General features: G+C 38.4%; 1 protein-coding gene across 5 annotated transcripts in view; it reads right to left on the reverse strand.

The window, feature by feature from the left end:
- SMCHD1 (structural maintenance of chromosomes flexible hinge domain containing 1) overlaps nucleotides 1-14,331 on the reverse strand; it is a 153,480-nt gene that overhangs the window by 13,410 nt on the left and 125,739 nt on the right. For 3 of the 5 annotated variants that reach the window (XR_002518629.2, XM_021929971.2, XM_021929972.2), the window contains 3 exons: nucleotides 12,430-12,539; nucleotides 12,101-12,171; nucleotides 5,441-5,612 (listed from right to left, as the gene is read on the reverse strand). Coding sequence is in view for 2 of the 5 variants with exons in the window: in XM_021929971.2 (XP_021785663.1) it covers nucleotides 5,441-5,612; nucleotides 12,101-12,171; nucleotides 12,430-12,539 (353 nt within the window). In the remaining 3 variants the exon portion in view is untranslated. Of the gene's footprint in view, nucleotides 1-5,440; nucleotides 5,613-12,100; nucleotides 12,172-12,429; nucleotides 12,540-14,331 lie in introns of those variants that run through there. The other 2 variants (XR_002518628.2, XR_002518630.2) reach the window with 2 other exon arrangements.

Here is a 14,331-nt window from a genome sequence, read left to right on the forward strand (position 1 = left end):
CTCTTAAAAGTATCTTATTGTACTGCACTCACCTATTTTGGACTGTCATTCACTTCGGGTAACTGAATTTATAGAAAGCAAAACTGCAGGGGAGGGGGGACTTATGCAATTACTTATTGATTATAAGATGCATTTCTTCTTTTGAGTTATTATTAACAACTCTTCTCTCTTCTGTCTACATTCTGGCTTCTACAGTGTGCTTAGTTATTTCCTTTGCATTTTAAAAGTAGTTCTATTTCCAAGATCTCTACAGAAAACTTGAAATAATACAGATGCTCCTCAACTTACGATGAAGTTATGTCCCAATAAACCCATCATAACTTGAAAATATTGTAAAAGTTGAGAGTGCACTTTCAACTTATGATATTCTCAACTTATTAAGAGTTTATCCAGACACAGCCCATTGTAAGTTGAGAAGCACACTGAATGTGTACTGGTTTCACACCGTTGTGAAGTTGAAAAACGTAAGTTGAAACATCCTAAGTTTGTATAGGAAACAAGAAATGGTGGGGAAAAAACCAGAAGGTCTACTCTCTCACTTTTTTCTTTTCATTCCACAGGTTTACAGGTTTAATTTTTAACATGTGTGATATTTGTATTTTTATTCACCTTCCACTTAACCTTGACATAGACATTCTCCAGGTTACAAATTCAATTAAAGAATTTAACATTTCTATGTTTTACTTGAAAAACAAGGCTGTAACCAGGCAGAGTGGCTTACATCTGTAATTCCTAGCACTCTGGGAGGCCAAGGCAGGCAGACCGCCTGGGCCCAGGAGTTTGAGACCAGCTGGGCAACATGGCAAAACCCCATGTCTACAAAAAAATAATAATAATACAAAAAAATTAGCCAATGTGGTGGCACAAGCCTGTAGTCCCAGCTATTCAAAAGGCTAAGGTGGGAGGATCACCTGATCCCGGTAAGATGGAAGGCTATGGTGAGCCATGAGTATGCCACTGCACTCCAGCCTGGGCAACAAAGTGAGACCCTTTCTCAAAAAACAAACGAAAAACAAAGCTGTGATATTCATCTGAATAAAACAATACCTTGTCTGTATTTAGGATTGTTTGTTTAGGCATGTTTCCTAGAAAATCAATTATGCATTAGAAGAATATGAATTCGGCCGGGGGAGGTGGCTCACATTGTAATCCTAGCACTTTGGGAGGTCGAGGTGGGCCGATCACTTGAGGTCAGGAGTTCGAGACCAGCCCGGCAAACATGGTGAAACTCCATCTCTACAAAAATATAAAAATTAGCTGGGTGTGGAGGTGTGCACCTGTAATCCCAGCTACTCGGGAGGCTGAAGCACAAGAATCACTTGAATCTGGGAGGTGGAGGTAGCAATTAGATCAAGCCACTGCACTCCAGCTTGGGCAACAGAGTGAGACTCTGTCTCAAAAAATAAAATACAATAAAATAAAAAACATGAATATTAAAAACAATAAGTAAAACTTTCTGATTATAAAAGTGACACAATGCTCACTGAGGCAAGTCTGGAAAAATATATAGAAAGGGATAATGGAGAAAATTATCTCAATTATATAACCCAGAATTAAAAGTATTTTTCTTTCTACTTTCTTCAGTGTGCTAACAAATACACACACTATTCTAAACATGAGAAAGTTATCTATCCTTTTTGAACCTCAACTTCTTCATCTATAAGATGAAGATAACAGCAGTAAACAAGATCATTCATGTGATAACCTTAACAGGGTGTCTGCAATATAATAATATTTTATAATATGTAAATATCCAGTAATTTTTTTTCTTCTTATGCTCTGATTTGCTCTTATCTCATACTAATCATGCAAGACAATGTATAGGCAAATTATTTAGAAGACAAATAGTTTGCTTATAACTGTGCTAGTAGTGGACAATTTTTACGGTGATGGCCTTCCTCAAAATTGCTTTTGCTCTGAGAATGATTCCATGATACCCAGGGAAGGGTCTCCAAAGCTGTTTGCTTTATTTGATCCTTACTAAGTCTGGCTGACCTGGAAGGCGGTGGGCATTTCTCTCTCCTAGTAGTGGTGGGAGTTAAGTTATATTAAAACTCCAGAGTGAAGGTATCTGGAGCTCAAGGATGCTGACTGTCCCAGAGTCATCTTTGACTTCGTCTTAGCTGTTTCCATCTCCTGTAAATCTATGATTTCTTCCAGTTTCCTTCTAATAGATTCCTGTTTGGCTTAAAGTAGTCACGCATGGCTGCTATTGCTTACTTTATATACATTAGTACTTTATATACATTAGTAACCTTAAATGGTCTCCTTTGATTTGAGTTCTTATCAATGAATCATTAGTCTATATGTGGGAGTGTATCTTTGAATATATTTGTCAAGAAAGATAAGCAAATATTAAATATGACATCTGTGTATTTTTTAAGTTCCATAGGTAGTTCTTTCTGGTTTTGGGAACTACTGCCATAAAATGCTTAGGTATAGAGTCGAGGCCTTTTACATTAATTCATTGACCTTGATTAAAATGTTTTCTCTGATTTCTTACCAGTTTCTTTAGATATTCACTCATTGTACAGACTGTATGTGTTCACTGATGTCGTAAACAGAAGTATGACTCCTCTTACTACCACCTTTCTCAACTACTAATTTAAAAACTGAGGCCGAACTGATAGCCCCAAATGGAAATTACCTGCTATGGTTTGTGTGTCTCCACCAAAGCTCATGTTAAAATTTGACCCCTGGTATGGTGGTGTTGGGAAGTGAGGCCTAATGTTGGGGTCATGAAGGCAGATCCCTCATGAATAGATTAGTGCCATCCCTAGGGAGTGAGTGAATTCTTGCTCTGTTCCTAAAAGCTGGTTGTTAAAAGAGCCTGGCACCTTCCCTCCCCTCCCCTTTTGCTTCCTTTCTTAAGATGTTATCTTTGCACATGCCAGCTCCTCTTCATCTACTGTGATTGGAAGCAGTCTGACACCCTCACCAGATGCAGATGCCCAATCTTGAACTTTTCAGCCAGAAGAACTGAATGCCAAATTAAGTATCTCTTTCTTTATAAATCACCCAGCTTCAGGTATTCCTTTATAGCAACACAAAACAGACTTAAGACACTGCTCAAATTCCTCAACAGTAGAATAAATTGTACATTTCATTCACACAATGAAATATTCTCCTGCAATGAAAATGAACTGCATGCATAGTGTTGAATGAACAAAACCAGACATATAAAAAAGTATGCACTGCAAAATACCAAGTATATAAAGTACTAAAATGGGCAAAATTAATCTATGCTACTTTGTAAGTCAAGAAAGGTGTTATCCTTTGAGTATGGAGTGGTGGGTAGGAAGTGGAGAAGCCAAAAAGAAATCTTCTACAGTACTGGTGTTTCTATCTTTTTTTTTTTTTTTTTTAATACAGAGTTTTACTCTTGTCACCCAGACTGGAGTGCAATGGCACAATCTCTGCTCACTGCAACCTCTGCCTCACAGGCTCGAGTGACGCTCCTGCCTCAGCTTCGTGAGTAGCTGGGACAACAGGCACCTGCCACCATGGCCAGCTAATTTTTGTATTTTTAGTAAACATGGGGTTTTACCATGTTGGCCAGGCTAGTCTTGAACTCCTGACCTCAGGTGATCTGCCTGCCTTGGCCTCCCAAAGTGCTGGGATTCCAGGTGTGAGCCACCACGCCCAGTCTGATGTTCTATTTTTTAATACAAGTGCAGTGTTCATGTTGTGAAGATCCATCAAGCTGAATGTTCACGAAATATGCACATTTTTCTGTGTATTTTACTTTAATAAAAGTAAACAAAGTGGCCAGGCACAGTGGCTCATGCCTGTAATCCCGGCACTTTGGGAGGCCAAGGAAGGTGGATCACTTGAGGCCAGGAGTTCAAACCCCATCTCTATTAAAGAGACAAAAATTAGCCAGGTGTGGTGCCACATGTCTGTAATCCCAGCAACTGGGTGGCTGAGGCACAAGCACTGCTTGATCCCGGGAGGCCGTGGTTGCAGTAAGCTGAGATTGTGCCACTGCACTCCAGCTTAGGTGACAGAGTGAGACTCTATGTCAAGAAAAATAAAAATAAGAAAAAAGTAAATAAAAGTAAACAAAACGTTGCAAATACATACAATGAAATATATATTATTCAGCCTTTGTACAAAGGAAGGACATTCTAATACTTATTACATACAACATGGACAGACCTTGAGGACATTATGCTAAGTGAAACTAGCCAGTCACAAAAGGACAAATACTGTATGATTCCACTTATATGAAGTATCTAGAAGAGTCATATTCAGAGACACAGAAAGCAGTACCATGTCACTCACTCCCAAGTAGTATAATTGTCAGGGAATGGATAATGGAGAATTTATACAAAGTTTCAACTATGCATACTGAAAACAGTTCTGGAGATAGAATGAACAACAATGTGAATGCACTTAACACCAATTAACTGTACTTTTTTTTTTTTGAGATAGAGTCTCTGTTGCCGAGGCTGAAGTGCAGTGGTGCAATCTCAGCGCACTGCAACCTCCGCCTCCTGGGTTCAAACGATTCTCCTACCTCAGCCTCCCGAGTAGCTGGGAATACAGGCACATGCCACCATGCCCAGCTAATTTTTTTTTTGTATTTTTAGTAGAGGCAGGGTTTCACTGTGTTAGCCAGGATGGTCTTGATCTCCTGACCTCGTCATCTGCCAGCCTCAGCCTCCCAAAGTGCTGGGACTACAGGCGTGAGCCACCAAGCCCAGCTGAACTGTACTCTTAAAAATGGTTAAGATGGTAAATTTTATGTTATATGTATTTTGCAACTAAAAGTTAACAACAAACTGCTCTGTGTTGGGAAAGTAGACAGTTGAGTGTATGAGAATTAATTATATAAATTAAGAGCAAATAGGCTCTAAGGTAATGGATGGTAAGGAGACTTCCTGGTAAGTATATCCACTTCAGAGCACAGATGTGCAGAGATAATTATATTGGCTAATTAGATGCAAAGGGACACAGCCTGTAGAAGGGAAAAATAGGCAGGAGATCACATGTCATACACTTTCTAATAAGCCTTAATTTTTCTAGATAGTTACAAATTTCAAGATAAAAATAAGTATTATGATTATGTAATAAAATACTGACTTATTCAATAAGCAGAGAAATTTCTTTTTTTTAAGAGACGGAGTCTTGCTATGTTGCCCAGGTTGACCTCAAACTCCTGGGCTCAAGCAACACTCTCGTCTTAGCCTCCCGAGTAGCTGGTAACAGAGGCATGCGCTACATATAAGAATGAAAATACAAAGGATAAAGCTAGTATTTACATAACTCTAAACTACCTGATATAAAAAAGCTGAAAGTAGTAGACAAAAACATCTTACTTACATTTGTTACTTATTTACATTTGTTAAGTTTTCATGTTAGATTCTCAAAACATAAGCTCTTAAAAAAAAAGTAAAATTAAATTAGAAATTGCTATTTAAGTACTTATTCAACTTACCTATTTGTTCCCCTAAGATCAGACACTGTTTTGGTACTGGAGCTCCAAATACCATTCCCCGAAGTTTATCCATTGGAGGAGCTTTATTCTGAAGGCCCCCAAACTTTCCATTACTTCGAATTCGATCTCCATCTCTGGTCAGCAGTGTAGGACAGTGTGTAATTTTAACAACCTATTGTAAGTAAGTGAATAGTAAGTAGTGAGCAACTTATTTCAACTGCTCCAAAAAAATTTCTGAGATTAGAAATGACAGGATCACGGTAGTATTTTCAAAAAATTAGTAACTAGCGATGTGTAAGATAAACTGGAGGGAAAAATCCAGAGGCAGAGAGATGAATTAGACAACTTTTCAAATGTCAGCCTAAACTAGAACAGTGACAACGCAAGTGAAAAAAGTAAATGACGGATCGGTAAGTGGAAGGAAGAGGACAGTCCAGAGACTTCTGTGCTTTGGAACCCGTGGCAGTTAAGTATCAAGGTAGCATCACCAACCCAGTTTCCTCTGTTAGATTTAAGTTTTTTAGATGACCAAAGGATAGCAAAAGGAGAATATTACATTGAAGAAAATACAGACTGGAAAGCACTAGACTGACTCTTCTAAAGACAATACTATGGTTTTAGGTATGGGAAGATAAAGAGGTGATCATTTGAGTTAGGGGAAGTGAAATCATGAAGAAAAAACTGAAGTCATGGATAGGAAAAGATAAGGGTTAAGAATTAAATTCTTATATCAGGTGTGGTGGCTCACGCCTATCCCAGCACTTTGGGAGGCCAAGGCAGGCAGACCACGAGGTCAGGAGTTCGAGACCAGCCTGATCGGCATATTGAAACCCCCATCTCTACTAAAAATACAAAAATTAGCTGGGCATGGTGGCACGAGCCTGTAATCCTAGCTACTCAGGAGGCTGAGGCAGGAGAATTGCTTGAATCCAGGAGGCAGAGGTTGCAGAGAGCCAAGATCGCACTACTGCACTCCAGTCTGGGCAACAGAGCCAGACTCTGTCTCAGGAAAAAAAAAAAAAAATTCTTCAGAGAAGTCAGAATAAAAGAAAAACACTGGATTTAGTATGTCATGATCTAGAAGAATGTTCTTGCAAAAAAGGTTAAGAAAATATTAAAAAATAAAAGTTAAACTTCATGGGTAACCAGAGACGTGGAATTCAAATAAGATATTTTTACTACTCAATATGTTAAAATACACACACACACACCCCTTTGATGGGGGGGCTATGGAAAAAGGGCCTTCTTGTACTCATATGCCCTGGGACAGCCCTTCTTAAAGGAAACAGGACAAGTGTTAAAAAGTTTAACATTCTGTACGATTCAGCAATTCTACTTCTAAGAATCTTATCAGGAAAAAATAAAAAATGTGAACGATGTACACTGAAATATTGTTTTAATAATGAAAAGTAGTAAACTTACATGTCTCAACAAGTTATACAAGTAAATTACGGCACATCCATACAATGAAATAGCATACATACATTAATGAATGAAGAACATCGTAATTTTTTTTTTTTTTTTTTTTTTTTTTGAGACGGAGTCTCACTGTGTCTCCCAGGCTGGAGTGCAGTGGCGCGATCTCGGCTCACTGCAAGCTCCGCCCCCCGGGTTCACGCCATTCTCCCGCCTCAGCCTCCCAAGTAGCTGGGACTACAGGCGCCCGCTACCGCGCCCGGCTAATTTTTTGTATTTTTAGTAGAGACGGGGTTTCACCATGTTAGCCAGGATAGTCTCGATCTCCTGACCTTGTGATCCACCCGCCTCGGCCTCCCAAAGTGCTGGGATTACAGGCTTGAGCCACCGCGCCCGGCCAGAACATCGTAATTTTTAACAAGTATAAAAATGTTGTCCAATCTAATATTGGGGCTAAATAGCCTCTGAATTATATACATACAAGATAAACTAAATGTAATAAGATGATTATTTGAAGAAATCCTGTGGTGAATTCTTTGGTAAAGCCAGTATTTACAAATTCAAAAATCATTTGTTTTTATAAGAAATAACCACAACTTAATTTCTTAGTTTTGGTTTGGGTTTATATGTTTTCTAGTGGTGAACAACGACAACAAAAATACAGACTGGCTTCACATGTTATCCACTTATCAAGATTCAGGCAATCAATGTTTCTAAGGATTTAATATCTTTGTTTTTGTTTTGTTTTGTTTTGTTTTGAGTTGTGGTCTCGTTCTGTTGCCCAGGCTGGAGTGCAGTGGCATGACCAGGGCTCACTACAGACTCCAACTTCTGGGTTCAAACAATTAACCTAACTGAGCCTCCTGAATAGCTGGGACTACAGGTGTAAGCCACCATGCCTGGTTACTTTTTTTTTTTTTTTAAACTTTGTAGAGTTGGCATCTCACTATGTTGCCCAGGCTGGCTTCGAGTGATATTACTGCCTTGGCTTCTCAAAGTGCTGAGATTACAGGCAGGAGTCATCATGCTCAGCCTAATATGATCTTAAATAAATTACACTAAAATGTATAGATTTTCTATTCTCTTGTTAATAGACAATATGAGGGAAGCGTTATGGTTGAAGGACAGACAATCTGGCTCTCCTTTTATGATGATTCTGGAAATACTACTTTCACAGACAGTTTCTCAATTCTCCCTCAACCTCATGATTCTACCTCATTAAGTACACTATTAGGACAAAAAAAGTCATGACAGCACTTGCAAATTCTGCAAATTCTGGAATGAACAACAATATTACAACTCTGAAATCCAACGTTACCAAGGAATGTCATAAGAGCTTTTTCTCAGAAGAGTTTTAAAATAATATTTGATTGGCAAAGTTACATATGACTTCATTTAGAAATCTGGAAGCAAGGAAATCAATTATGTGCTATTATCAATTATGAAGAACAAATACTATTCCTTTTTTGTCACATATGTGCTATAACATTTTTGCAAAACTAGTATTGGTATCTTTCATCAGTTTTAAGATATTTTCAGTCATTAGTTCTTCAAATATTGCCTATAATCCTTTTATAAACTCTCTCCTCTCACACTCTGATTAAATTTTGGTTAGATGCTCTCTCATTCTACCCTCCATGTCTCTTCAACTTCTTTGTCTTACATTCCATTTTCTCTTTCTCTCTGGGCTGCAGTCTGAACATTTTTTTCTGACCCTCTTTTTAATTCACAAATTCTTAAGATGTTAAACCTGCTCAGTTAGTATTTAATTTGTTAAAATCTTTTCATTTTTAGAAGCTCTATTTGATTTTTCTAAGTTGACTTATTCTTTTCTCATTTTCAACACTTTCATTTTTTGAACTATTTTAATCAACTATTAATATAGATATTTTTCAATTTAACTTCTTTTCTCATTTTTCAACACTTTCATTTTTTGAACTATATTAATCAAATATTAACACTTTGAAAATATTTGCTCTCATTTTCAATGTGGAAATTATTTCCATTCAAAAACAGTGGTGAAATTCCGCCAGAAAACATTTGTGTTTGCTTCAATCAGGTATCTAAGGATACTACTAGTCCAGCACATGAAACCAAATGTTTACCTTGAAGGTTTTCAGAATATCTAAGTAGTATGAATACAGGTTGCAAAGAGATACTAGAGTCAATTGTTATGTTGATGAATTCTCTAGAAAAATGTTTAACTTTTTTACTTTTCCGCTTAGTCCCAAAGTTCAAGAGAGAATTTTCTGGTAGTTCCCTGAAGCAGCTGGAGTTGAGATGAAGGTGGCAGGTTTATATGTTTACTCTTACCCTAAGGTTTCTCCTCACAGAGGGGGTGTCCCCAGTTATCAGATTCCCCATGTTGTTTAGAGCCCTGGGTTTTGTCTCCTACCCTCAAAAGCCCCTCGAGGGAGTAAAAAGTCAATGCTTAAGTTCAATTAGTTTGGCAAACGTTCTCACTGCAGAAATCTGGCATTAGTGTTCTGTTTATCTCTCCAGGTTCCCATTTCCACTTAGAATCCTTACTTTCTTGCCAAGTTCATTAAGATACATATCTGAAATAGCATTTTAGCTAATCTCAGCTGGAGTTTCCAATGGCTATCTGGTTTGTCTAATTCATCATTGTATGACCCTCTGTGCACTGTGCCTAGTGATATGCTGGAACCAGCTTGTACTGGGTCACGAAAGCCAGGTCTCCTGAATACCACATTCGTATAGGCATGAAGGACTTCATATAGACTGCTGGAAATCATCCATGATACAAGTACTTACACCATAGAAACTGGCAAAAGCTACAAATCAGGGACTTCCACATGCCTCCTCAGAGAGATAGTTCAACACATAACAGCACACCACTGTCTCATACATGGTAAGTATCCAAATATCTCACTGAACAGGAGTCTTCCAGTTATCATCCTATTAGTTAGTTCTATCCTTACTAGCAAGCTTCTCGCCATCTCCAAACTGATTCCATGTTATCATAACATTTAATGGGTATGTTTGTATTTCATAATTTGGGATATATGAAAATGCTAATCACCACCAGAATATTGTAGCTCTCCCACCCACAGCCAGTTTCTGGTACAGTATATTATACTTATTATTAGGTTTACAAGGAAACGTTCATGAAGATGCCAAATACCATTTTCTAATTAGCTACATAATGCTCAATAATCCCAGTAATTTAGTTTTCCTAAACTACGATAAATTTATTATTGCCTTTTTAAAAAAAAAAAAAAAAAAAAGAGTCTTGCTCTGTCGCCTGAACTGGAGTGCGGTGGCATGATCTCAGTTCACTGCAACCTCCAACTCCCAGCATCAAGTGATTCTCCTGCCTCAGCCTCCTAAGTACCTGGGATTACAAGCACCTGCCACCACGCCCAGCTAATTTTTGTATTTTTAGTAGAGACGTGGTTTCACCATGTTGGCCAGGCTGGTCTCGTAACTCCTGACCTCAAGTGATCCGCCTGCCTTGGCCTCTCAAAGTGCTGGGATTACAAGAATGAGCCACTGTACCAGGCACCCTATTACTGCTTCTTAACTAGGCCCAAAGAAAAATTACACCAGTTTAGTTCTAGCTCTGCTATAAATTAGTAAAGTGTGACTTGGGCCAAATCCCCTACCTCTTTAACAATTTTTATTTTTTTAGACAGAATCTCATTATATTGCCTAGGCTGGAGTGCAGTGGCTATTCACAGGCATGATCAGAGCACACGAAAGCCTATAGCCTAGAACTCTTGGGTTCAAGCAAACCTCCCTTAGCTTCCTAAGTAGCTGGAACTACAAGTATGCATCACATGTCCAGCTCTCCATTATTTGTTCTCAGCTTAAGGTCTCTCATCTATTCTCACTGGTCCTAAATCATCCTAGATGATTCCTATGGTCCCTATGATTCTAGAGTACACTATTTACAGATACTGGCTTAGATCAAATCCAGGGTACTGCCTGTAACATGTGTCCTTAGGGTCAAAATCAAGTCAAGGATGTTCCTTTGTTAAGACCTCTGAAAGATTTAAACTACTGCCCTCCTGGATCCTCTTAGGTAGACAAAAGGGCTTCTAAAACTCTAAATGGCATTACCCTACTCTATCTCACCCTCACGGGTGAGAACAATAACCCTAGCAGACATCCCCAAAAGAACCCCTGGCCAATACCAGTTGATATGCCAGATGACAACAGATACTAGTTGCCAGCTACATAAGGCAGGCATTTTAGAGCTGCCACCACTCCAGTTCAACTAGCCAACATCACTTGGAGAAACCTACAAAGAGCACTGGTATGTTGTTGTTTAAACTTACAATTTAGAGTGTTATATATATAGCAGCAGTAAATAACTGAAATGTTTATTTTACCAAACTCCCCTCCAAAGGTGCTATGGGCTAAACTGTGCTCCCCTATAATCTTTTATATATTTATTTTTTACAAGACCAGTCAAGAAGACTAGTGAGAAGGGGAGGAAAGAATAAAACAAAGAGTTAGATCTATAGCTGATTGTGAACAATCAACTGAGATAACTCATTACCTTTGTTTGGGACCAGCCCCCCACAAATCCATGCTAAAGTCCTAACCCCCAGTCCCTCAGAATGTGACAGTATTTGGAGATAGGGTCTTTACTGAGATAACCAAGTTAATTTGAGGTCATTGCGGTGGGCCCTAATCCAATATGACTGGTATCCTTACAACAAGGTGGAAATTTGAATAGAGTCACACACAGATGTGAAGAGACGGGGGAAGACAGTCCTCATCTACAAGGCAGGGAGAGGCCTGGAACAGATCCTTCATTCATAGTCTTTAGAAGAAACCAACCCCACTGAAACTGTGAATTTGGATCTCCAATGTCGAGAATTGTGATACAATAAATTTCTATTATTTAAGCCACCCAGTCTGTTGTGGGACAGTAATATTTCTATCATTTACATCAGTTAATGGCTGCCCTAGAAAACTAATACAAAGAGCTACAGCAAATTACATTTTACACCAAAATTACCTGACAGTACTTTTTTCCAATGCTAACAGACACTGTTTTGAGTCTTAGACAATTTCATAGCCCCAAAACACATCTATTTAAATTTGCATCCTGGTCCATTCATTCCTACATTTTGCCTACTTTTATGTTGCTTATCAATTTGCAGAATTTAAATTGGTCTTGAAAAGGCTAGTCATTTATATATGTATCATCAAATGGACATGATACACATTAAAACTGAAGTCTACAAATTTAAAAAGAAATCAAATACATACCTCTTTTCTATAATGATTGGCTGCATCCAGATTATCCAAAATAATGGTGTCTCCTAACAGCATACCAAATACTAAAAAAGTCAATAAATGAATTTTGAAAATTATGATATTTTCCTTGGTCATATTAAAATATAATGCACATTGCAAGTCTTTCTTTGAAAGAATGCTAGTATTCGTTCTAATTTTATTTGACTGTCCTCTAAAAAATATTGGTAAAACTATGACTGATAAGCAAAATAAGAATATAAATTTTCATTATCAATAATTTATAGATTTGTATCACAAATTTAACATCTGTACAAAAGTAAAGCCACCATAATGTCTTTTACCTGTTTCACAATGTTCTACATTATCTGGAAATGTTAACAAGTCTCGAGCAAAGACTGGATCTCCAATGGGTTTAAAATACAATTTTCCATTTCGGAAATGAGGTAGAGGTCTAAATAAAAAGAAATTTTAAAAAGATATTAAAGTACATGACTTTTTTAATTTTAAAAAAGACAATATGGAAAACATGAATATATTACACATCATTTTGATCATACAATGAACTCCCAATCCACCACAAGTGATACTTCTAAATGATCAGCTATTATGCCCTTAGAAATGAAAACAATACTGACCATATAAAAAATCTACTTGGTTTTATCTGTACTACTACCTTCTATTAGTTTGTATTAACAATATAATAATAGTTTCATTTGACAAGGAAAGAAAAAAAGTAGCCTCTAAAGCTGGTTCCAAATGAGAGTATGAATGACGTAACTGTTCACGTGAAGAGTGGTCACAGAATGACTAGGGGAAGGGGCAAGGCCCAAGACTGAGAAACATATGAGGAAGGCAGCTCTATGTCCCCTGTCTCCTTGTCCTTCCGACACAATAGAAGAGGAATTGAAGCCAGTAGATGATAACAATGGAATTTCAGAGATGGTAGTTGATTGGGGTGTCGGAGACTTTCCCTTCAACATAGGTGTGGAGGAGCTCTAGTTAACTCAATCCCAGTAAGAGAGAGAATACCAGAAACAGAGAGGATAACTCGTTTCTAGAACAAACGTTAGTCTTAAATGTCAAATCCATAATTTCCCTAAATCAAGGATCCTTAACTTAGTCTCCAGGGATTAAAGAGATAAATAAGCCCTCCTGGAGAAAAAAATTCTTCTCACAAAAAGCATTAGGGTGTGAGGGGTACATGCCTCTAGTCGTCCCAGTTACTTGGTAGGCTGAGGCAGGAGGATCACTTGAGCCCACAAGTTTGAGGCTGCAATGAGCTATGACTGTGCCTGTGAGTAGACACTGCACTCCAGTCTGGGCAAGAGTTAAACCCATTCTCTTAAGTGGGCTGGGCGCGGTGGCTCACGCCTGTAATCCCAGCACCTTGGGAGGCCGAGGCGGGCGGATCACGAGGTCAGGAGATCAAGATCATCCTGGCTAACACAGTGAAACCCCATCTCCACTAAAAAAAATACAAAAAAAATTAGCCGAGCGTGGTGGTAGACGCTTGTAGTCCCAGCTACTTGGGAGGCTGAGGCAGGAGAGTGGTGTGAACCCGGGAGGTGGAGATTGCAGTGAGCCGAGATCGCGCCACTCCACTCCGGCCTGGGCGACAGAGCGAGACTCTGTCTCAAAAAAAAAAAAAAAAAAAGCATTACCTTTATCAACACAGTAACAATGACCTGTCAGGATTTCCCATGCTGTTCCTTTGAGTACTGACTAGCTGCAGGGTAGCAGATTTTAGAATCCGATAGATCTGAGTTCAACATACAGCTGTTTTGTTTCCTCAATCTATTTTTAGATTTATAAGATGAAATAACAAGTTTACTGACATAGTAGACTCTTAATGAGATCCCATTCTCCTTCAAGTCCCCATTCCTATGCAATTACAGGCCGTGAAAAGCTTTGTTTAGTAATCTAAGAAAATACTGACCAATATTCTGTTATACATTTTTATTTATTTTTTTGTTAGTATTTCCTTCCTGTCTTTAGGTGCATTTTTAAAAGTAGGCCTAATCAGAGTACACATAAAATATAAAAAAGGGCCTGGATGCAGTGATTCACACCTGTAATCCTAGCAGTATGGGAAACTGAGGTGGGAGGACTGCTTGAGCCCAAAAGTTTGAGACCAGCCTGCGCAATATAGCAATAAAAAAAAAAAAAAAAAAAATTTAGCTGGGCATGCTGGCATGCACCTGTAGTCCCAGCTACTTGGGAAGCTGAGGTGCGAGGGTAGTTTG

The sequence above is a fragment of the Papio anubis genome, chromosome 19, assembly GCF_008728515.1.
Source record: "Papio anubis isolate 15944 chromosome 19, Panubis1.0, whole genome shotgun sequence".
NCBI classification, from domain to species: Eukaryota; Metazoa; Chordata; class Mammalia; order Primates; family Cercopithecidae; genus Papio; species Papio anubis.